General features: G+C 34.4%; 1 protein-coding gene across 1 annotated transcript in view; it reads left to right on the top strand.

The window, feature by feature from the left end:
* The window catches only part of ADGRB3 (adhesion G protein-coupled receptor B3), a 697,706-nt gene that overhangs the window by 388,696 nt on the left and 286,024 nt on the right, over nt 1-22,986 (top strand). Inside the window, exons 14-15 of the mRNA XM_040643606.1 lie at nt 7,839-7,941; nt 20,644-20,687. Of these exons, the coding sequence (XP_040499540.1) occupies nt 7,839-7,941; nt 20,644-20,687 (147 nt within the window). The remainder of the gene's footprint in view (nt 1-7,838; nt 7,942-20,643; nt 20,688-22,986) is intronic.

The raw sequence follows: 22,986 nt of genomic DNA on the forward strand, positions 1-22,986 counted from the left end.
CGTGCAACAAATCTCTAGAGCTTTTTTGTCTTGCAAAATTGAAACTGTATACTCTTTGAACAACAACATCCTTTTTTTCTACCTCCTCCCAACCTCCGGAGTCTTCCTGTTTCTAAAATTTTGGCTACTTTAGGTACCTTATAGGAGTGAAATCATGCATTACTTGTTTTGTTTTTGTTGTGTGTGTGTGTGTGTGTGTGTGTGTGTGTGTGTGTGTGTGTGAGACTGGTTTCACTTAGCATAATGTTTTCAATGTTCATCTTTGTTGGAGCATGCAGCAGAATTTTCTTCTTTTTTAAGGCTGCATAATATTCCATGGTCGGTATATACCATATTTTCTTTATGATCTATCAATAAATATTTAGGATGCTTCCACCTCTTGGCTATTATGAATAGTGCTGCAATAAACAAGGGTGTGTAAATATCTCTTTGAGATTATGTTTTCAGTTCTTTTGGATGTATATCCAAAAGTGGGATTTCCTCATCATATGCTAATTATATTTTTGATTTTTTGAAGAATCTCCATGCTGTTTTCCATAGCACTTTTACATTCCCACCAACAGTGCATAAGGCTTCCAATTTCTCCATAACAATGCCAACACTTGTTATTTTCTGTTTTTTTAATTGTTTTGTTTTGTTTTGTTTGTTCAGATAGTAGCCATCCTAATAGGTATGAAATACCTCATTGTGGTTTTGATTTGCATTTCCCTGATAATTAGTGATGTTGAGCATCTTTTCATATATTTGTTGGCCATCTCTATGTCATGTTTGGAGAGATGTCTAAGTCTTTTGCCCTTTTTTGTAATCCTATTGTTTGTTTTTGTTGCTGAGTTTTAGGATTTCTTTATATATTCTCAATATTAACCCTTTGACAGATATATGGCTTATAAATATTCTTTCTTCTCCCATAGATTGCCTTTTCACTCTATTGCTTGTTTACTGCACAGAAGTTTTTAAGTTTGATGTAGTATCATTTATCTAGTTTAGCTTTTGTTGCCTATACTTTTGGTATCATATCAAAGCAATCATCGCCAGATTCAATGTCATGAAGCTTTTTCCCTGTTTTCTTCTAAGAGTTTTATAGTTTCAAGTCTTATGTTTAGATCGTTAATCTATTTGAGATAATTTTGTTATATGGCAGAACGTAAGGATCTAACTCTATTCTTTTGCATGTGGATGTCCAGTTTTCCCAGCATCATTTGTTGAACAGATTATCTTTTCCCCATTGTGTGTAGCCCCGGCACCATTGTCAAAGATAATTTGAGTCTATATGAGAGGGTTAATTTCTGTGCTTTCTATTCTATTCAGTTGGTTTATGTGTCTATCACTTGTCTTTATTCCAGTACCATACTGTTTTGGCTTCCTGTAGCTTTGTAATATGTTTTGAAATAAGGAAACACGAGGCCTCTAGCTTTGTCATACTTGGTGAAGATTGTTGTGACTATTCAGAGTTTTTTGACAATCCATATGAATTTCAGGATTTTTTTTCTTTTTGTGTAAAAAAAAATGTCATTGGGATTTTTGATAGGAATTGCAGTGATCCTTAGATTGCTTTGGGTAGTGCCAACATTTTAACAATATTGTCTTCAAATTCATGAACATGGGACATCATCCCATTTATTTATGTCTTCTTTGGTTTCCGTCAGCAAGATTTTTTGTTTGGTTTCAGCTTAAAAGTCTTTCACTTCCTTATGTTCATTCCTAAGTATTTTATTCTTTTTGATTCTATTACAAATAGTTGTGTTTCTTTAATTTACTTTTTGGATTGTTTGTTAGTGTATAGAAAAGCAACTGATTTTTGAGTGTAAATGTTGTATCCTGTAACTTTGCTGAATTTGTTTATTAGTTCTTTTTTTTTTTAAGAATTTATCTATTTATTTGACAGAGAGAGAGGCAGCGAGAGAGGGAACACAAGCAGGGGAAGTGGGAGAGGGAGAAGCAGGCTTCACGCTGAGCAGGGAGTCTGATGAGGGGCTCAATCCCAGAACGCTGGGATCATGACCTGAGCCAAAGGCAGACGCTTAACGACTGAGCCACCCAGGTGCCCCTGTTTATTAGTTCTGACAGGGTTTTTTGTGGAATCTTTAGGGTTTTCTTCATATAAGATCATTTCACCTTGAACAGAGGTAATTTTGCTTCTTCCTTTCCCATTTGGTTGCCTTATATTTCTCTTTCTTACCTAATTGCTTTGATTAGGAATGCAATACTATGTAGAATAGAAGTGGCAATAGATGGCATCCTTGCCTTGTTCCTGATCTAACAGTGAACACTTTCAGTTTTTCACCATTGAGTATAATATTGGCTGTGGGTTTTTCATACATGGTCCTTACTATGTTGAGATACATTCCCTCTATGCCTAATTTGATGAGAGTTTTTATCCTGAAAAAATGATTTTTTTCAAACTGAGGGCCTCAGAGGGGAGGGGTGTGGGGGAATGGGATAGACCGGTGATGGGTAGTAAGGAGGGCACGTATTGCATGGTGCACTGGGTGTTATACGCAACTAATGAATCATCGAGCTTTACATCAGAAACCGGGGATGTACTGTATGGTGACTAACATAATATAATAAAAAATCATTAAAAAATTTAAAAAAAAAGAAAAAAAATGATTTTTTTTCAAATGTTGTTTCTGCATCAATTGAAATGATCACATTACTTTTGTCCTCCATTCTGTTAATGTGGTATATTACCTTGATTTTCATATGTTGAACCATCCTTGCATCCCAGAAATAATTCCCACTTGATCATGTTGTATGATATTTTTAATGTGTTGTTGAATTTAATATGCTAGTATTTTGTTTGGATTTTTTTTTTTTTTTTTTTTGCATCACTCTTCATCAGGAATATTGGCCTATAGTTTTCATTTCTTGTATCTTTTTCTGATTTTGGTAGGAGGGTCTCATAAAGTGAGTTTGGAAGTATGTCCTCCTCTTCAATGTTTTGGAAAGGTTTGAGAAGAATTGATGTTAATTCTTCTTTACATGTTTGATGGAATTATTCCAGTGAAGCCATCTCTTTTTGGGCTTTTCTTTGTTGGGAGGTTTTGATTACAGATTCAGTCTCTACTAGTTATAGGTCTGTTACATTTTTTAATTTCTTCATGAATCTTAGTCTTGGCAGCTTTTATGTTTATAGGAATTTCTTTTAAATTATCCAGTTCATTGGCATGTAATTGTTTATAGTTGTTTCTTGTAATCCTTTTTATTTCTGTGGCATTAGTTGTAATGTCTCCTCTCTTTATTTTTGGTTTTTGTTATTTTAGTTTTCTCTTTTTTACTAGTTAGTCTAGTTAAGAGTTGGTCAATTTTGTTGATTTATTTTCAAACAACTAACTCTTATTTTGGTTGATATTTTCTATTGTTTTCCTATTCCCTATTTGTTTCTGCTTTAATCTTTATTGTTCTTTCTGCTAACTTTGATTTTAGTTTATTGTTGTTTTTTTCTAGTTCTGTGAAATAAAATTAGGTTGTTGACTTGAGATCTTTCTTCTTTTTAAATAGAAGCATTTACCCCTATATATTTCTGTCTTAGTCTTTTGCTGTATCCCATTAGTTTCGATATGTTGTGTTTTCATCATCATTTGTCTCAAGATCTTTTTAGTTTCTCTTGTGATCTGTCCTTTGGTCCATTGATTGTTCAAGAGTGTTTTATTTAATTTCCTAATATTTGTGAATTTTCCAGTTTTTTTTCTTTTTTGCCTTCAACTTCTAGTTTCATTCCACTGTGGTCAGAAAAGATACTAAGTATGATTTCAATCATCTTAAATTTGTTAAGACTCTTTTTGTGGCATCACCCATGATTTATCCTGGAGAATACTCTATATGCACTTGGGAATAACATATATTCTGCTGTTGTTGGATAGGGTGTTCTTTATATGTCTGTTAGATCCAACTGATCTGTAGTGTTGTTCATGTCCTCTGTTTCTTAGTGATCTATTATCTGGTTGATTTATCCATTATGTAAGTGGGGTATTGAATTGAAATCTGCTATTTTTGTGTTGCTGTCTGTTTTTCCCTTTCATTCTGTCAACACTTGCTTCAAATATTTGGGTGCTCTGCTGTTAGATATGTATATGTTTATAACTGTTATATCTCCCTAACAAATTGGCCCTTTTGTCAGTATATAATGTTCTTCTTTGTCTCTTATTTTGGTTTTTGACTTAAAGTCTATTTTGTCCATTACAAATATGGCCATCTCTGCTTTCTTTTGGTTACCATTTGTATGGCCATCATTTTCCATCTTTCACGTTCAGCCTGTGTATGTCCTTATACCTGAAGTGAGTCTCTGGTAAACAGCTACATTCCATTTCGTAGTCACTTTTTTACTCTCTTTAAGATATGGTTAATGTACACTAAGTGCCTTAAGCCTTTGTAATAATTTTGAATAACTTGGGTGTCCTTTGAATGAATAACTCTACACATTTTTAAATGTTTTAGCCAAACCAACTAGCACAAATCTCAAGAACAGAAAAGAACTTTATTATTTTAGTCATGAAATCCATTTGGCTACAAGATCTGCTTTCCTTGCAGTGAATATAAATGTGTATCCAGCCAGGAAGCATTAGTAGATCACAAAGCCTGACATGGCACATAAGGAGCCAGCTACCCACTTATGCAAATTAGAATAAATTGGTAGAATAAATTAAAGATAATTTCACACACTGTACACTTTTTAAAAAGGGACCGACTGCGTAATGTAAATTTGCTTATTTTTCCTTCATCAAGCATTTTAATACCATGATAATGGCATTACATTTTAACCCAGCTTGGTCAAAAGTTTGATATTTTTGCTTACTATGTGTTTATTTAATATGATATTTAAACATGTGTTAGCACTAAAATGTGCAAAGCATAATGCAAATGAGGATATATAAATGCTAGATAGAAATCTTGCCCTCATTGAACTTATAATCATGTGGAAGGAGACATACGTATTAATGGATGTTGTGGTAGAAATAGTAACATATTAGTAGGACAAGGGGAGGGAGGGTAGTACATGAATGTGATGAGAACATCCATCTGCATAATTATACTGGCATGCATCCTGTCCCAGCTGAATTTTAAATAAGTTCACACACACACGCACATACACACACACAGAGCAAAAGTCATAAGGTGGGCTCTGTCTTCTAGGGGTCATCTCCACAAGCCCAGTTGAGAAGCTGATAAACCTGACACAGAGTAACATACCCTACAGAAGACTGCTCATCTTAGCTACTTTGCTTTCTATACCCCAGTTTCCCAGGGTCAAAATTCCCACATGCCCAGACACACAAAGAGAGCTTCATAAATATCTTGACAAAATTATAAATTCCTGTTTGGAGTACTCACATCTGTATTTTCTGGTAAATGATCCACTTACACAACTTTAAAATAATGCAAAATATCTGTATACCATCAAATTTAACTAACATTTATTAATTAAAATTAGCAGTTGAGTTAAATTAACATTGGGTTTATTTATAGCAGAGAAATGGGATTATAAATAGAACCGGCAATAAAAAGGCAAAATGAATTATAGTGACATGTAAATATTTTTGTTTCAAGGTAACCAAACCAGAACTCAAACATAAACAGGCTAATTTGGAAAAGGAACTTGCATCTGTGTGCTCAGGACTGTTCTCTGGGAGAACCCGCCATAATTTTTTTGGTGGTGACAGACAAACATTTTCTCCAACCCCAAGTTATATACACCTTGTCATTCTCTGAGAATCCTGTCATATCTGCTAATATAATTAGCTGCCCAGTATCATCTCACAGCTTTGTTAATTCCATCTGTTCTCACCTGATCCCCCCTAGAGAAATAGGGAACGATAAATTTGCAAAGGGAACTTGGCATTTAGAGCTTAACTTCATATCACTCTCAATGCAACTGACCTTCAATTAGTATTAAATGAAATAAAGGACAGTTAACCAGCCCTCTCTGGGGTTTGCAGCTACCTTCCCCTAAGAAATATAAAGTCAAATGTATACCTTGTTGCTCTTTACTTTTTACTGTTAGTCTAGATACCATTAAGCTTCCTGAGTGTTTAAGAATTTGTTATTTGACATTACTGATACATGAGAGATGGGCTAAAAAATGTTATCCAACTCAAAATATGTTTATAGTTCCTCTATTACTAAATACAGTAAATTCCTCACGGCGGCAGAGTTATCATTTTTTTCTGGTGAAATATCACAGTAAAGACCATCCCATTAGAGAAAAGATTTGCACAAAGAATGTGAGGTTCAACGTTGTTCTACATTATTAGAATTATATGATTTTGATGGTACAGCCATTTTGGGAAACAGTGTGGCATTTACTCATAAGATTAAACATGCTTTTACTACATGATCAAGCAATTCCACTCCTAGGTATTTACCCAAAACATATGAAAGCACATGTCTATGTAGAAAGTTTGTATGCCAATTATTCATAATAGCCAAATATGAATAGTACACTATTCATCAAAGCTAAAAATCAGAAGTAACCCACAGGTTGCTTACTTAATTGATGAGTAGGTCACAAACTGTGTTATAGCCATATCATGGAATAATAGTCACCTATAAAGAGAAACAAAATGGTGAATCTCAGAAACATTATGCTAAGTGAATTAAGTCAAACACGAAGGTCTTTGTACCGTACGATTCTATTTAAATGAAATTCTAGAAAAGGCATGATTATAGAGGTAACATGTTCATTGTTGGCTGGAACCTTGGGAGCAGGAGGGGATCAGATGCACAGAGCACAAGGAAAGTGTTCAAGGTGAGGGGATCGGCTATCCATCTTGATTTGGTGGTGCTTGCATGGTACTGACAATTATAAAAGCATCAAACTGCCCACTTAAAATTGGTGAATTTTATTACCTATAAATAATGCTTTAAGCAACAAAAAGAGAGAGAAAAGTTAAATGACTTCATCTTTGATACCTGTTACAGATTCCCCAGAATAGTACGTGTTCTATGGAGGAACATGCTCTGTTTTGTTTCAAAGCAAAAAGAAAGGATGGAAGAAATATATATAGCTAAAAGTATAATAAACCTTTGAATGTCTAAATAAGAGGTGATATGTGGCATTTTATACATGTTGGATAAAAACCTGTATGTACAAGAAAGAGTTGGTTCTGTTTTATATGTTTATGGATAATTTTTTGTAGCTTGTAAATATATTTAAAACTTCTTTGTGAGTGAACTGTAATTGGTGAGATATTTTAAATGTATTCCTTACGTGGAGCATATTGAGATAAAGCAGCAGCCTGTAAGTCTGTATGGCTGAAATGAATGATAGTCAGTGATTAGCAACAGCATTTACTTATATTTAAACTCTGCTTGCTTTCATGCTAAACCACATTCCAATTATTCATCTTAATGAATTTTGAGATAGTCTAAAAAACGCCAAGATAGCACTCTACAAGAAGAATATTTGGTCTCCTGGAGAACAAAACCGTTAAGTCCACCTTGAGATAAATGGATTATATTCATTTAAAGATTGCCTGAAGGTGTGAATTCACAATCCATCTCTCTTGTAGGTGAATCAGATTTAAGTAATCGAAAGCTTGTCAGTGCTGCTGCTTTTTCATCTTCCTTGCATCTAAAATGCTAACAGTCAGCAATAGCTTTCTCCCCTTCAAAGTTTTCTAGTTCCAAATAGGGTTTGTTTATAAGAAGAAATAACTGTAACTTTCCATAAGTACTACTTTAGTATCATGCTTTAAATCTGTTTGCCCAATGTTTGTCTGCTTTCCTTAAGATATGTTGGGATATATTTATTTAACATGCATTCCAACATGTACTGAGCAGTAGGAATTTATACATGTCATTGATCCTTTCTCCTTTTAATCATAATTACTGTGTTTCAGAAATTACACTGTTGTCAATTCCAAAATCATCGTGGTCACAATAAGGCCTGAACCCAAAACAACTGATTCGTTCCTGGAGATAGAACTTGCTCATTTGGCTAATGTAAGTATCATCCACGTGGCATTGAGTTGGTTATAGAATTTACCTTTAAACAAAGGTTAACAGTCAGTCATTTGATTAGATCAGAACACATTTTTCTAGACTTTTAAGAGTTGTAAATGAAGTAGTTTGTTATGAAGATATATATTATATGGAAACACAATGCCAGGAGATGCCCAGTGATGTGCATACGTTTTTGATAACTCTGTACTCTGGTGACTATATAGTTTGAAACACTGTTTTTACCAAGTTTTATAAAAATTCAGAATTTTGTTTTTAAAAAAATGCCAGATTATCCTATGCTTTTGTCCGTAATGAAACTCCCTTCAGTTTATCCAAGATAGTAATGATTAGATTGTTTATCTATATACACATCTTTATTGGACTCTGAGCCAAGCAATGGGGGAGACCAAGATGAGTAAGAATCCGTCTCAACACGGAAGACTGCCAAGTAAATACATAGGTTTAAGATGCTTACAGCAATAGAAATTATAAACATAATACAAAGGAGAGTAATTAACTTCAGTGTACCCCAGAGTAGAAGAATGGGTGGGATGCATTTGAAAGTGCTAGGTCAAGGATTAGAGAAGTCTTCTTAAAACTACCTGGGTACTCCAGTAATCCAGATCTAGACCTCTTGTTCTAGAATGACAAGAACCCTTTCTTGAATCCATCCAACTGCAACTGAAACTCTTTAAATCTTGTTCTGTCCTTCTGTAGAAATTAAAAATTCTACTTCTACTTTACACATTCACTTTAAATGCTTCAATCATTGATGAGTAGGGACAAGGAAAGTGATTCCTATTAAGGCTCTCCTGATTATACTTTGATACTCCCTGTATTAAAGTGAACCACTCTCATGCGTTGCATATACACAGTTGTTTTTCTTTTAAATTCCTTGCAAAGTTTCTGTGAAGCTGACCTTTACATACAAATAAGCACAGAGTGTCATTTTCCCAAATCGATAAACTTAATGAATGACACAACAGAATTTATACTCCCATCCTTTGGTTTACAAAACCTATGTATTCTCTCCTATTTTACAATTTCTGGCTTCCAAAAAGAAAATCAATCTTGGTTTTATAAAAAATGACAATTATCTTCCCTGTGAACCACTTTTTACTAAGATGCTCTGGCTTCCTAGATTGTTTAATGAAAATCACAAATCTCTTAGTAATGACTTTTAAACATCACAACTAATACTTAAACTGTTAGGTCTTTTTCAGCTTTTGCCAAAATGTGACCATACCGGTTCTATTTAATTTCAAGAATGTGTTTTATTTCTATAAAATCTACCTCCTTTATGCTAAGAATAATCTCATCTCTACCTAATCTCATCACTGCACTGAACACTGGGAATTCCTTTAACACTGCTTTTGAGTAAGAAGTTATTTTTTTGTAGGTTCAAAATCTGTTTAAAAAATATTTATTTACTTATGTGTTTGTTTTTATTGTTTGTTATGGTAATGTCTACCAGTTACAAGCATTGGTGAAAAATAGAAAGAGATACTAGGTCCCTGAAAAAAAAAAAAAAGTCAGAATTAATATCATGTTTCTTATGGAGAAAACTTGTAAGTGAACATCGACAATACTTTCCTAAGTAAAGTCACTATTGAGAATTTAAAGAACATATTAATTAAGTGACAAATTTTTATAAGTTAAAGAATGAGTAACCTCAAAAATAGTGTTGACAAAACAGTCTCACTAATGTTAATTCAGTAAAACGATTTGAAGTGAACAGATTTAAGCTTTGAGTTGAACTTCCCTTCTGGGGGGATATTCTGTCAGCCAATTTACAAAGGAGATAAAACATGTACAGAAAGTAAATTACTTTTTACCTATGAAAACCAGAGTATCATCAATACATTTTATTAAGCACCAGCTAGACACTTGGAGTTACAGGTAAAGTCAGAATATAAGAATGGTGAGATAATTATCACAAGTCACTTAGAACTAACTCTGTCTTTCAATATTTTGAGTGAATGAGTTGACCAAATTTTCTAAACAATACAATCTCTGCTCTAGAAGACCTCCATTTAAAAGAATATAGACAAATCTGTTGAAAGGGGGTCTGAGGGAGAAGGAGAGGAAGAAGAAAAGCTTATGCTGGAGAAGAAAATGCTGCCAAGTGTTCTCACTCACTTCTACTCTCCCCCTGCTTGCAGTGCCCAGCTGCCCTCAGAGGCCAGCCCAATTAACAGCTGCGCCATGGAGCCTCTCTGGGTGATGGGATCCCTCATTTCTCCCCTTTATTTTATAAATACCTTTAACACTTCCTCCATACAATACATATAGTCCTTCTTGCTCTCCTGTTTTGAATTTCTAATGCTTGTTGTATTTATACTTATCACCCAAATTAGAGTTTGTAAAATACTATACTACTCACTGAGGGAAGGGATATGTAACTGATTTGTTGAGTATCCTAGTATTTATTACCAGTTATATTATAAAAATATGCTTTATATATTGAGTTTAGCTTATTTCCATTGAAGAGATCATCAAAGAGCCTATAGTGAAATATAATGGCCTTCTCTAAAATGTGAAAAAAAGATACATCTTAAACGTGAAAATAGAAATTGATTAGAACAAGCTGAAATTTTATTATAACTGTATATATAATCACTGTTTTTGTCTTCAAAACTGAACTATTTTAGATATATTTCTAATGTCAAGTCTACTTTCACCTATTTTCTTTATATCAAAAGTATGTGCCACACTTTCCTGAGCTCAGAAAACAATAATGACTTGCAAATTATATCTATTTCATATACCATGTAGAAAAAAAATGAAGAATGAGAATAGTTATAGTGAGACTAGGGAAAAGCCTGTTAACATTTCCTAAACGAAATGTGTTCTTTTAAAAAGCTTTTTAACAAATAGCATTTAAAGTATGTTAAATATAATAGGGCCCTTGGGAACTGGTAGGAATAGGTAGTAGAATATGGAACCCTGAAATTCCAAATTGTGTTTAGCAAAGCCAATTGCAGTTTTACCCAGCACATAAATCATTAATGACTAAGATGTTATTCTCAGTTCAGGTTTGGAGGGCTTATGGCTTTATGGTGATGACCTATAGAGTCGGGGTCTATAGTCCTTAGTACTTAGGCATAGCAATTGCCTGCTTTTAAAAATATATCAAATTTGCTTTCCCAGAAAAAGAATTTTATTTTTCATGTTACTTAAGGTTTCTTCAGTGTGACATTTATGGTTATCAATATTGTTAGATTATCTAAGGAGTAAGGAAAGTTACTAATTTTATTGAAAATAATTATTGGGTCCTAAATAAGTATAGTAGAATGACCTTATATGCACACACACACACGCACACACACACACACACACACACACACACACACACTCGCATTAGGATGACTTGGATCTGACAGATCTGAGCCTGCTATGACTTTCGAAGGTGCATAACCTCTCCATCCTTAAAGATGAGTTAGAAGAATAAGAAAATAAATACATTTTAGTTAGCTCATGCTCTATCAACTTTGTTAGCCTGAAAATGCATTCTTTTCCAAATTTAGGAATATTTTTATGTAGTTCCATTTCTAGTGGAAAGACTGATTGGACTATGCTGGCCTGCGGTCTCTGCAGTCTTGCCTTTCTTCTTCTTTCTTCCTCTGAGTAATGACTCCGGTGGTCTAGGATACTGCTGTCTTTCGGCATTGAAAAAAAATCACAAAGTTTATTTGTAGTTCTCAAATTGGTCGTGTTCACAAAAAATCTCATGGGAATTTGGGCTTGTAGGTTTTGTTTTCTTTGCCATATTTGCTTGCATACTGACAGGATCAAGCTAACAAATGAAGGAGTTTGTGTTTATGTGTATAAACTAAAATTAATCATGAGCCATGGCCTTTGTAAATCATAGCTGAAAACACAATGGAAGACTATAATGAATATGCTTGTTACCATTAGATAAGCATGAGAAACAATGAAGAGATTTCAACACTCATCAGTGGGTATTTTGTTGAATATCAAAGACTGATAATAACCTAAGGAATTAAAAATCACTTGGCAAAGCTTGAGGAAGTTCAGTCTATGCATCTATAATTTCTACGAAGGGGTGTTTGTATCCCTTTACTTTTTGAATTACTTTTCTACCCTAGCTTTTGTCCATTTAAAAGAGGTTTCTGATTTTTTTCCCCCTGCTTAAAGCTCTTGGTATTATGGAAGAGTCTTGAAATGCTAACTAGACAAGCAGATTGATGGCTCTGCCATTGGCAGAAATTGAGATAGAAGTTGTTCCCTTGCTACAGTTTGTTTTGTTTTGTTTTTTCTGTTTTTTGGTTATATCCTAAATTCCTCAGTTTGAGTAAGCAACCTTCCCACTTACATTCCGAATTCAGTTTATTTTGATTCATAATACCTAGTTAACATTTTTCAAAAAGATTTTAGAATAATTATGCTATTTTTGGAGCAGCGATCAGCCAACTTTTTCAGTTAGGAGTCATGTAGCAAATATTTTTAGACATGTGAGCCATAATGGCCTCTGTCCCATGTACTCAGTTCTGCTGTTGGAGCATGAAAGCAGCCAGACAATATATAAACAAATGGGTGTGGCTCTGCAATGAAATTTTAGTTACAAAAATAGGTGGCCAGAATTGGATTCCAGGGTATAGAGTTAGTCAACCCCATGCACAGATTCATGCTCCCCCTTCCTGCAAAATGCCCATGTCCTACTGTCCAGAACCTGATGTGTTACATGTCAAAAGGGACTTTACAGATGTGATTAAGGGTAAGGACATTGAAATGGGGAAATTATCTTGGATTATCTGGGTAGGTCCAATATAATCACCAGAACCATTAAAAGTGGATAGCTTTTCCCTACAGCTTTGGTCAGAAATACAACAGAATAGGGGCGCCTGGGTGGCGCAGTCGTTAAGCGTCTGCCTTTGGCTCAGGGCGTGATCCCAGCATTCTGGGATTGAGCCCCACATCAGGCTCCTTCCTAGGAGCCTGCTTCTTCCTCTCCCACTCCCCCTACTTGTGTTCCCTCTCTTGCTGGCTGTCTCTGTCAAATAAATAAAATCTTAAAAAAAAAAAAAAAACAACAGAATAAAGACTCAACTACCATTGCTAACTTTGACAATGGAGGAAGAGAACCACAAGCAAGGGGTATAGGCAGCCTCTAAAAGCTGAAAACCAGGAAGGAAATATGGACCTCAGTCCTACAACTTCAAGGAACTGCATTTTGCTGAAACCTCAATGAGCCTGAATATGGATTAATCCTTAGATCCTCCAGAAAGTAGTGTCATCCTGCCGATACTTTGATTTCAGCCTTGTGAATCTCTTGAGCAAGAGATCCAGCTGAGCTCACCAGACTTCTGACCTACAGAAACTGTGAGATAATAAATTTATGTTATTCTATGCTGCTGTTTATGGTAATCTGTTACAGCAGGAGTAGAAAACTAATAACCCTGCATTGGAACATTGCAAAATTAATTTTAGATTATGAAGATAATATATATATAAACATTAACAGTGCCATTTTGAATCAAACATAATACAATAGTGATGATATATTATTCAATAAGAATTAATTAGCAACTAGAGATTAAATTTTGTCCTGCTGATTATCGTACCAGCACTTTAGGAACCTGATTAAAGGAATCACTAGACAATGAGAATGGCCATAGTGAAGTGGTCGTGAGATGTCAGGAAAAATCAGAGGATGTCACAAGACAGCACCACCTTGGCAACGACAGGAAGGGCCTTGTGGAACCAGGTGCTGGACGTCAGGGGCAACTCTGGCATTTGTAGATATGTTGTGCTTTTGAAGCAATTTAGTAAAACTTCTCTGCGGCAGCTGATAGACTGGAACAGAGCAAACCACTGTTGCCCTTGCCTCTGCTACAATCCCATAAAAGCATTATTAAGATACATTATAATATCCCCTTAGCTGTAAAAGGAAAAGATTTAAGCTGTATGTTTTATCTATACGAAATCTAGTTATTTAACTATTTTTATTAAAGCTATTTGCCACTCCAACTCATAGGAAATACTTGGGGAGTTTCTCCCCCTAGGAAACCCATGTATCTGTTGGGAGGTGCACCAGACTCCTGTGCAGACATTGTTGGAAATGATGTAACCACATAATCATATATGGGTAAGACACTCTAAGACACCTATGTGGAGGCAATGATTTTCTTTGAAGAACACACGTACAAATAATTCCTGATAGTGGTTCGGCTTTTTACTATTTCCCATATGTCAAATAGGCATTATTCATTGGGAAATAATGTACCTTCAGGTTAGTGATATATCTCAGAAATTAGAGAAAGCAAGCTGTTATCACATCCACAAAAATAGTGTCATCTGGTTAATGTGGGCTAATGAGTAACCACATAGCAGAAGCTGAATTAAATATACGCTGTTTCTTTATGTTCCAATTAAGTAGCTGCCAACTCCCCAAGAAGACCTATGCAACATGGGTGGGACTCATCCTGATAAAACAATATTCTGCATTTTTCACTTCAGTGGTCTCTATATCAGCTTGCGTTAGTGAAAGTCAGCTCCTTCTTCTCCATACTGACTGGTTCTCATTGTGATGCTTTCTACAGAACCCTCGTAAATCTATCCAAAAATTACTTTGTATCCACTCTCCTAGTAAGTAAGAACACAGTATTGAAGTTTTAATGATGCTCTTTAGACTTCAGGTATATGTCAGCTACGTTTTCAAAATAAAAAGAGAAAGAAAAGAAAGAGAGAAATGTTAGAACCAGATTTAGTTGTTTTTAAGTATCACTTAAAAATATGAAAATATGGAACAATGCTTACCATAATCTTGAAAAAGGATTTGGAGAACATTCAACAGATCATTTTCTGTTCTTGAGTTTCATACACCTTTTTCAACTGTATCATACCCTTGGGTGGTATATTACACCTTCAAGGACTATGAAGCCATTTATATGTTAAAAGAAGTACTCTCACTGATCAGCTTTTAGTGACCTTTCATAGATTTGACTATGGAAAAATTTACATCCACAAGATCTTACCTCCCCTAGCAATAATTCCTTAGACTTTCTTTAATGTCTTTTCTCAAGTAGTATTAAAATTATATGCAAGATATAACATAATCTTTTGCGGGTCAGGTCAATCATTTTGGAAATGTTTTCAAGAAATTCCCAAAATCTATTTGTGCAGTTATATAATAACTACAATTAAGCTTTAGTTGGGAAAGAAAGGGAACATAAGCTTAGCAAAACCCAGGTATTTTTAATACAATGCCTTTATGTCTAAAATTTTGAAAATTAAAGAGAGACAGTGAAGTGTCCATTGAACAATCTTCCTCCAATCTACATTCAAGAAGTCAACGTGCAATGCACTAGAAGATGTGACAGAGAGAGTCATCCTGGAACATCTGAGTCAGAAAATTGGAAATGTTGATAGAGTTATGATGAAGTCCCTGCCCTTCTTCATGCCCTTAGATCCTTCGTCTGTTTGCTTGCTTTGCCTCTATAGACAAGAGGATATATTGTCTTAAGAGGACTATGAAAGGTACAAAACTTCCAGACCTGGAAGTTGCTATGGCATATGAGCCCTAGGCATTTGAAAGTTTGAAGAAAAACAAGGTAAAGAAACATATAATTTCTGTTGTGTGTCTCTTGAGCAGTTTTTCTTCAGATTTAATGTAGATAGAAATGGTTGGGTGGTGGCAGAAATAATTAAAATGCACATTCCTAGGTATAGCCCCAATCTCAAAATTTGTGGAGCCAAGGACTCTACATTTTTAATAAGCACCCCAGTTGATTCTAGGGTAGGTCCAGCTAAAACCATTGGAAAGCACTAAGATAAGAAGAGTGTAATAAGGATAGCATGTGGATTGAATTTATTCAGAACTGAATAACACCAAGGGAAAATTAGAGAAACTTGGTCTTCATTCATTTTTATTGTGACTTTACTCTTATCTTTTATGTGATCAACTTCCTTCAGATCTCTGCTCAAATATCATCTTATTGGTGAAGGCTTCCCAGTATGTAAAATTACAACTTATTCACTTCCAAGTCTTTCCTGTCATCGTGATTTACTTATCAGAGCACAGATTACCATCCAGCATATTATATATTTATGTGTCTATGTTATTTGTCTCTCTCCCTGCCCCCTTCACTATAGTTAAGTCTATGAAGCAAGAATTTTGTTTTGTTCACTGCTGTATCCTCAGTTCTTCAAAGGGTACCTGGAATGTAATAGGTGTTTACTAAGTGATTTTTTGTATGAATGACTAAATGAAATTTACCATAGTGAGAGTAATTTACCATAGGGAGATGTATTTAGAGTATTCTGTAGGGGAAAAAAATGACTTGGAAGAGAGTTTTGAAAGAAGAAAAGGAATTCACTTATGAATGTCATTCAGGAATCACTGAGATCTAGAACTAGAAAGGATGTCCAAATTCCCTATTCTATAAAATTAAGAAAAAAGAAAAGAAAAGAAAAGAAAAGAAAAGAAAAGAAAAGAAAAGAAAAGAAAAGAAAAGAAAAAAGTTATGCAGGCCAAAGGAAAAGAGAGAACCACCCATAGAAATACATTGACAAAACCAGTGATGTATTACACTGTTAAATAGGTATATTGGTGTTGATGTGGAAACAGGAGAGAAGTAAAAGTAAAAAACAGTGAAGACTATTATAGACACTTGAAAGTGGTGCGTTAAACAACTAAGGCAATGAAGAAATTTGGGTCATAGTTCATTTTTTAAATGCTTTAAAATAGGGTGAGTAGAAATATTTAACTTGAGTTCAACTGTTCTATTTTGAATGGGGTCGAGAGAGACAGTTTTTTGTTGTTGTTTGTTTCTTTGTTCGCTTGTTTTACCAAAAGTGTGTTTTTGAAGAATAGAGTATCCTTTCCAAAAGTTTTCAATACATGCAGTTTTAATATTGTAAGTGTCGATGAGATTGACAGCTTTGTAAATGAATTTTCTTAAGCACACTTGTCTCATTTCGTTGAGAATTGTTTGCTTCCTTAGTTTAACGCATTTCTTAAATCTGCTTCTGTAGGCTGGTGCATAGCTCACCTACTTTCCTCTTGCCCCTGTCCTTAGGTTTTGTTACTTTGTTGGGCTCACCATTTCCTGTTATCGATTTCCTGTAAATTCCTCATAGCAGATCCCGTAGCAAGGTACCTTTGAGAAAAGTACCGAAAAATTATAACAAATATTTTACAAGTGGTTTCCCAGCAGAACGTTTTAGCCAGTTTTTTTTTTTTTTTCCATGTTTAGGATTCATTCATCATTGATGTTTGCTTTATGTTTCCCATTGCACATTCTTTTTCCTTAAACAACTGGTCTATCCAGATACTAAGATTCCTCTAATTTGTTTACTTTGCTTATTTTTCTAAACTTCAAATGTTTTAAATAATTGACCTCAGCTCACATACCTACATGTTGGTAACTGCGCTAGAATGAACACCCACAGAGGAGTGTCTGTCTGTTGTGTGGGTTCCAGAATGTCTAGTGAAACCCAAGATTGAATGGTACATTTTGGAGCCTATGATAATTCTCATGTGGATGCTTTTTAAATTTTCACAAGGACATGAAGAGAGAGAAGTATGAGATAAGATCCAAGAGATGAGGGGTGAAGAAGGTAGAAATAAAGCTAAGGGTAACAATGGCATGTAGAATAAGTAGAGTAGAGTAAGCCCGTCTCACCTTTATACTTTCATCTGAAAGTAGAAATCAGGGGATTAAAAAGGAAAGAGATATCCAAAAAATTAAGGTCATATTATATCTCTTTTATAATATTATTTTTTGTTGTAACCTGTTATGAACTCTAAATACGAAATATTAATCCTATACTCAGTATCCTATATTGGTTTATATAGAAACTTAACTTTAGCTCATACATTACAAAAAGAAGTAAACTAGATTCAGAAGAACTATTATCTCAGGTTCTTTACCCATAATTAATTTCTATATTCATGAAATATATACTGCCATACCCCTCACTGTGATATTTCAAGGATAATGTATTTTCTATAAAGTGTTCTGAGGTCTTTTGAACAAATCTGATAAAATATAGTATAGCTTTATGATGCAATGTTATAGCTATGCTAAGGATTTCTTGAAAAGTCACAGATTGAATTGAAAATTTCAGCTAAAACCAGATAGGATCTCATGGGACAGAGGAAGAAAACTATTTGAAAAAAAAAAAAAAAAGGAAAAGAAAACAATTTGAAGGACCATTCGCTTCTGTGACCCTCCTCAGATCTATGCCTCATGTAGAACCACATTAAGACCCACTTACTTCACGAAACTTGATCTAACACAAGCCATGATGCCCCTCATGGGCAGTATGTTATGACTAGGGACACTTATAAAAACATGTCTCTTTGTTGTTATATAAATAATCCATTTGTGTGTTCCTCATCAACTTCCTTAAGACTATAACCTTTTTTCAGGGAAGGAGCGTTTTTATGCTCTAAGAGCATAGTTATAAGTATGAGCATTTGACAAGAAGAAAGATAGGTGGTCTTTGAGGGATTTTTGGTAATGGTGTTAAAATATTGGAGTTAGTCGAATGTCCTAATTAAAATGAAAAATAAAATTTGGGTGGATTTTTTAATGTTTATTTCTAGTGAAATTCTAGAACAGATCCAGCAAACAGCACTTAGAAAGGCAACATTTCACAAAGAACCTTCCTAGACTTTTAAAAGAGGTCATTTTGCCAGATATACCTCAGTGATTATCTACTAAGACAAGACTGAGGGGTGGTGGCTGGGTGGCTGTCACAGAGGGAGCATGTCCACCTATGGAACAGAGCCAGTAGCCTGTTTCGGGATTGTAACTTTTATCTGCCTTGGCCTAGTCATCATTTTTATTAATGACTTAGTTGGATGAGGACATAGATACCATGTTTGTTTCTTAATCCTGTAGTGTTTAAAAAAATTTTGAATCGATGGTGAATGTGTGGGATGTCAAAATCAGGATTTAAAAAGTCTCTCCTAGGAGACTTCAGTGTATGAGTAACAAAGCTGAGAAAGAGACTCCCAAAAGATCTGATGCAGTCTTAGCTTGCATTGTTAGGAATATGGCACCTACAGGGGAGGGGCAATGGCACCACTTCGTTCTGCACAGGTAGGACACATATGGATGGTTTCCTTCAACACACCTGAAAAGTGGTGCTCCAGGAAATGACTGATGTAGAGAATGAGAGAACTTGAAACCAACAGAGTATGTTTCGTAAAGAAGAGGACTCTTCAGGTAGAATAGCATGTGTAGATACCTAAAGATACCATGTAAAGGAAGAATTATTAGGCTAGTTTCAAAAGGGCAAAATAAGGCCCAATGAATGTAACAGATAGACAGAAAGAAAACACCCAGACGATTAGTACTCTTTAAAACAGAGATCATGTCCCATGATAATGGAAACTTCATGGTGTCATCCTGAGGGTCAGGGTGGCTGCTCATACATATAATTATTGAACTGAATAAAAATTTGGCACTTTTTTTTTAACATAGTTTCATTAGACATGATTCTATACAAAAATAATCTGTTGATTAAGAAGATATTACAAGCCATGATGTAACACTATTTAAAAAAAAACAAACACTTTGCTGTGGTCTAGATGGTAGCCACACCTGCATTTTCTCTCAATTGATTTCAAAAGAATGGGATGGTCTTTAAAAGATAACAATAGCTCTACAAGGACTTCAACGTTTTTATACTTTAGATTAGGCTTATAGGAAAGAAATGATTAAACTTTGTATTTCTTTCCAACTTCAAAAGAACATCCCATTTTATGCTTCCATCTCCATCTTCACTCAATAGGTATAATTGTTATAATTAAGGAGATACACAAAGGATTATTAAACAGTGGTTCTGGTTTAGTTCATGCTAATTGTGAAATACCTCCCAAGAGGGCAGCCATGAATGACTTGCTAGGGGGAGGCAGCATGATGGGGCAGAGGAGTTTGCATATCAGGTACAAATTTATACTTAAAATCCCTTTTAATGACACTTATATTCTTCATACTTTAAGGGAAAACTAACTCAGAGAATGCTGTGAGGTGCATTGATTATTATTTCATTCATCGTCATTATTGAATAAAATGTCCCTTTTTAAAAAATACAGCCATACATAATAAACCCATTTTTAGAAAAAAAAAGAAGAAGAAGAAGAAGAAGAAGAAGAAGAAGAAGAAGAAGAAGAAGCAGCAGCAGCTATTGCAAGCCAACACACTCTCTGGAAATGGACAGTTAATGCAACCATCTCTTGCCCTAGGAAAGGGACCAACTACAGGCTAATGAGGGTAGCAATGGTGGTGTTTGTACCTGTGCATAATCCTGAATGTTTCCCTGTGAATTAAATTTTGTAGGTACTTCGGTCTTCTGAAAAGAAATAATCCAGCAATTAATATTTTACTGGTAAAAAAAACGAAAGCTATTAGAAATTAGGTAATTTCTAAATCATCAAAATATGGACCTTGTGCTATATGAGAGCTTAATTTTCAAAAAAAACTAAATATAGGTTATGATGTTTGTAATAAATGTATTGTTTTCATGACTAGAATTTCATAAAATGCATCACCAAGTCTGAGAAAGGACATACAAATTTTTCATGCAAAAAAAAAAAAATAGAGATGAAATTTTTAAGTATCATACTGCAAGATAAGGAATCTGCCATTCTGTTTGCATTTTACAGAAACCTTCCATTTTTGTTGTATGTATTCAAGAAACATTTCTTTTTTCTCTACTTATTTTTAGGGTACTTTGAATCCCTATTGTGTGTTATGGGATGACTCAAAAACGTAAGTGACAGATGTTTTCTTATATTACTTTGGGTTAAATATTCAAAGCACATTAAGTTATTTCAGCTGCCTGCTAGTCAACAGGAATATGATAAGTTAGTGGGCTGTGAGTTACACTCAGAAAACATTCTCCTTTTTGAATCTGCAGGACAGGATGATGAATGTGTTTGTGTGTGATGATGCTATCAGATTACGTCCCAAGATAGGATTGCATTACCTAATATGTAAGGCACATTGCAATGCAAATTCCATGAAGATTTTTTAAAAGGTCTAATATTTTAAAATCATAGAAGCTCAAATGCTATTTCAACATTTTGCCCTAGTCATTCAGCTTCACATTGCAGAATAAAATAGCAATCTCTGTGGTCATTTAGCCAATACATTACTTGCATGACCTTGAATCTATTATCAGAGTAGTGCGATATTTATATGGCCCTTCCAAATTGTTTTGTTATAAAAGCATTGAGTGACATTTAATTTTCTTATTCATATATTTTATGAATTCATGAAGACAAAAGAAAACAATTGCAATAAACAAGGATTAATAATTCTTCGATGCATTCCTTTGTACAAGTAATTGCAATATATCTCATCAAAATCATCTTAGTCTCATTGGTAATTCTATGAGATTTTAAGGAAGGTCTCACAGAAAACAAAAATCCTGATTAAATGTTAATTAGACTCTTATACTTTAAATACTTATGTACATTTATTTCCAGATTATACAATCTTTCTTTTTTGTTTTGTTTTGTTTTGCATGGAGGGGAGATAAATATCAGTCAATCCCAAAGGCTAAAACCGCCATGTGGATGCTGTCAGATAGGGTACCAGGTTGTTGAGTTCTAGGTATTCTAAGATTTTCTCCATTGTTCTTCACCCTAAATCTGATCTACAGCTGAAGTTTTATTATGTTACTTCCATCCCACCAGTAACGGTACTGAGGAGTCTAGAAGAAGGACATAATTAGAATTCTAGGTAAAGAAGAAACCTACTGGCAATGTGGTTATTTCTAGGGTACTGATACAGTTTCCATTACAGTATTTTTGTGGATGATGAATCAATGATATTGGGCATATTATCTGCTATAGATTCTGATATTCTAGGGATCCTCTTCTCCAAGGAATTTTAGTGCCATAAGGAGAATCCCACCTTGCCCTGGTGATAGCATGAGCTGAATGTCCTCACTGATGTCATTATTTTTTCTTTTTGAAACACAATACAGGAATCCATGGTAGTAAAGTTTTTGCAAGCTTTGCTCTCTACCAATAGCCAGAGAAGACTCTAGTAGTATATTGTAAGGCACTGTTTAGTGTGTTGTATAGCCAAGGGAAGAATGAAATGCTACAAAAATCTAATTGAATATTTTTTACTTAAGAAAAATATGCCATCTTAAACTCCTGATTATAGTTACTTGCAAAACTTCGTGAATAATAACCAACTTGGATTTAGTTTTATTATCTTTTTAGTGGTAGGATGTGCTTCAATGTTAATCCAAACAGGGGAAGTGTTAGTTATTCCTAAAGACCTTTAGGACTGTTAAAGGAATACTATGAAAAGAAACAGCATTCCCCTATTGTGTGACTCTCTTGGTTTCCTTTCACAAAACATCTAAGGTTTTAAGTTTAATTTAGAAAGATATTAGTGTTTGAGGTTAGCACTGATCTTGGGAATCAATCACACGCTTTCTCCAACATCTGCTAAAATGTCACTCTTATCCATGACAAAACAGACAAAACCCCCATGTCTTAGCTTTACAAAATCAACTTCTAAGTTGTCCTTGAAAAAAACTATTCAGTCAGAGGTGTGGTTAGCTGCCTTTCAAAGATTATCTGAAGAGATCAGTGTTGTTCATGTTTCCTTGATGTACCTGAAAAGTAATCAAAACTGACAAAACTTCTGTCCCATCACACTCTTTACCAGAGTGTTTTATCATTAAGTTGTTTTTCTAGATGAGTTTTAAACAATGAATGTTAAGAGAACTTTACTTATTTTCTTCACATCTGTTTTATTTTGATCATGTTCATATAGAGACATAATAGCTTTACCAATGCAGTGATTTCAACTTTGAGTATAGTAAGTAGTGAAGAGACATGGCTACTAATTTTTATATAGAAAAGAGTTCACTTAAATGATGTTTTCAAGATTGCAGTAAAAAAGTTGAAATTAGAAGTTGTCTAGTAATTTCGGTTTATATTATCAGATTGTCTTACCTTTTTCATTGAGATAGAATTGATATATAACATTGTATTTGTCTCAGGTGTGCAACACAAGATTTGATATTTGTATGTATTGCAAAATG

This window comes from Ursus maritimus, unplaced genomic scaffold (assembly GCF_017311325.1).
Source record: "Ursus maritimus isolate PB19 unplaced genomic scaffold, ASM1731132v1 scaffold_29, whole genome shotgun sequence".
NCBI classification, from domain to species: Eukaryota; Metazoa; Chordata; class Mammalia; order Carnivora; family Ursidae; genus Ursus; species Ursus maritimus.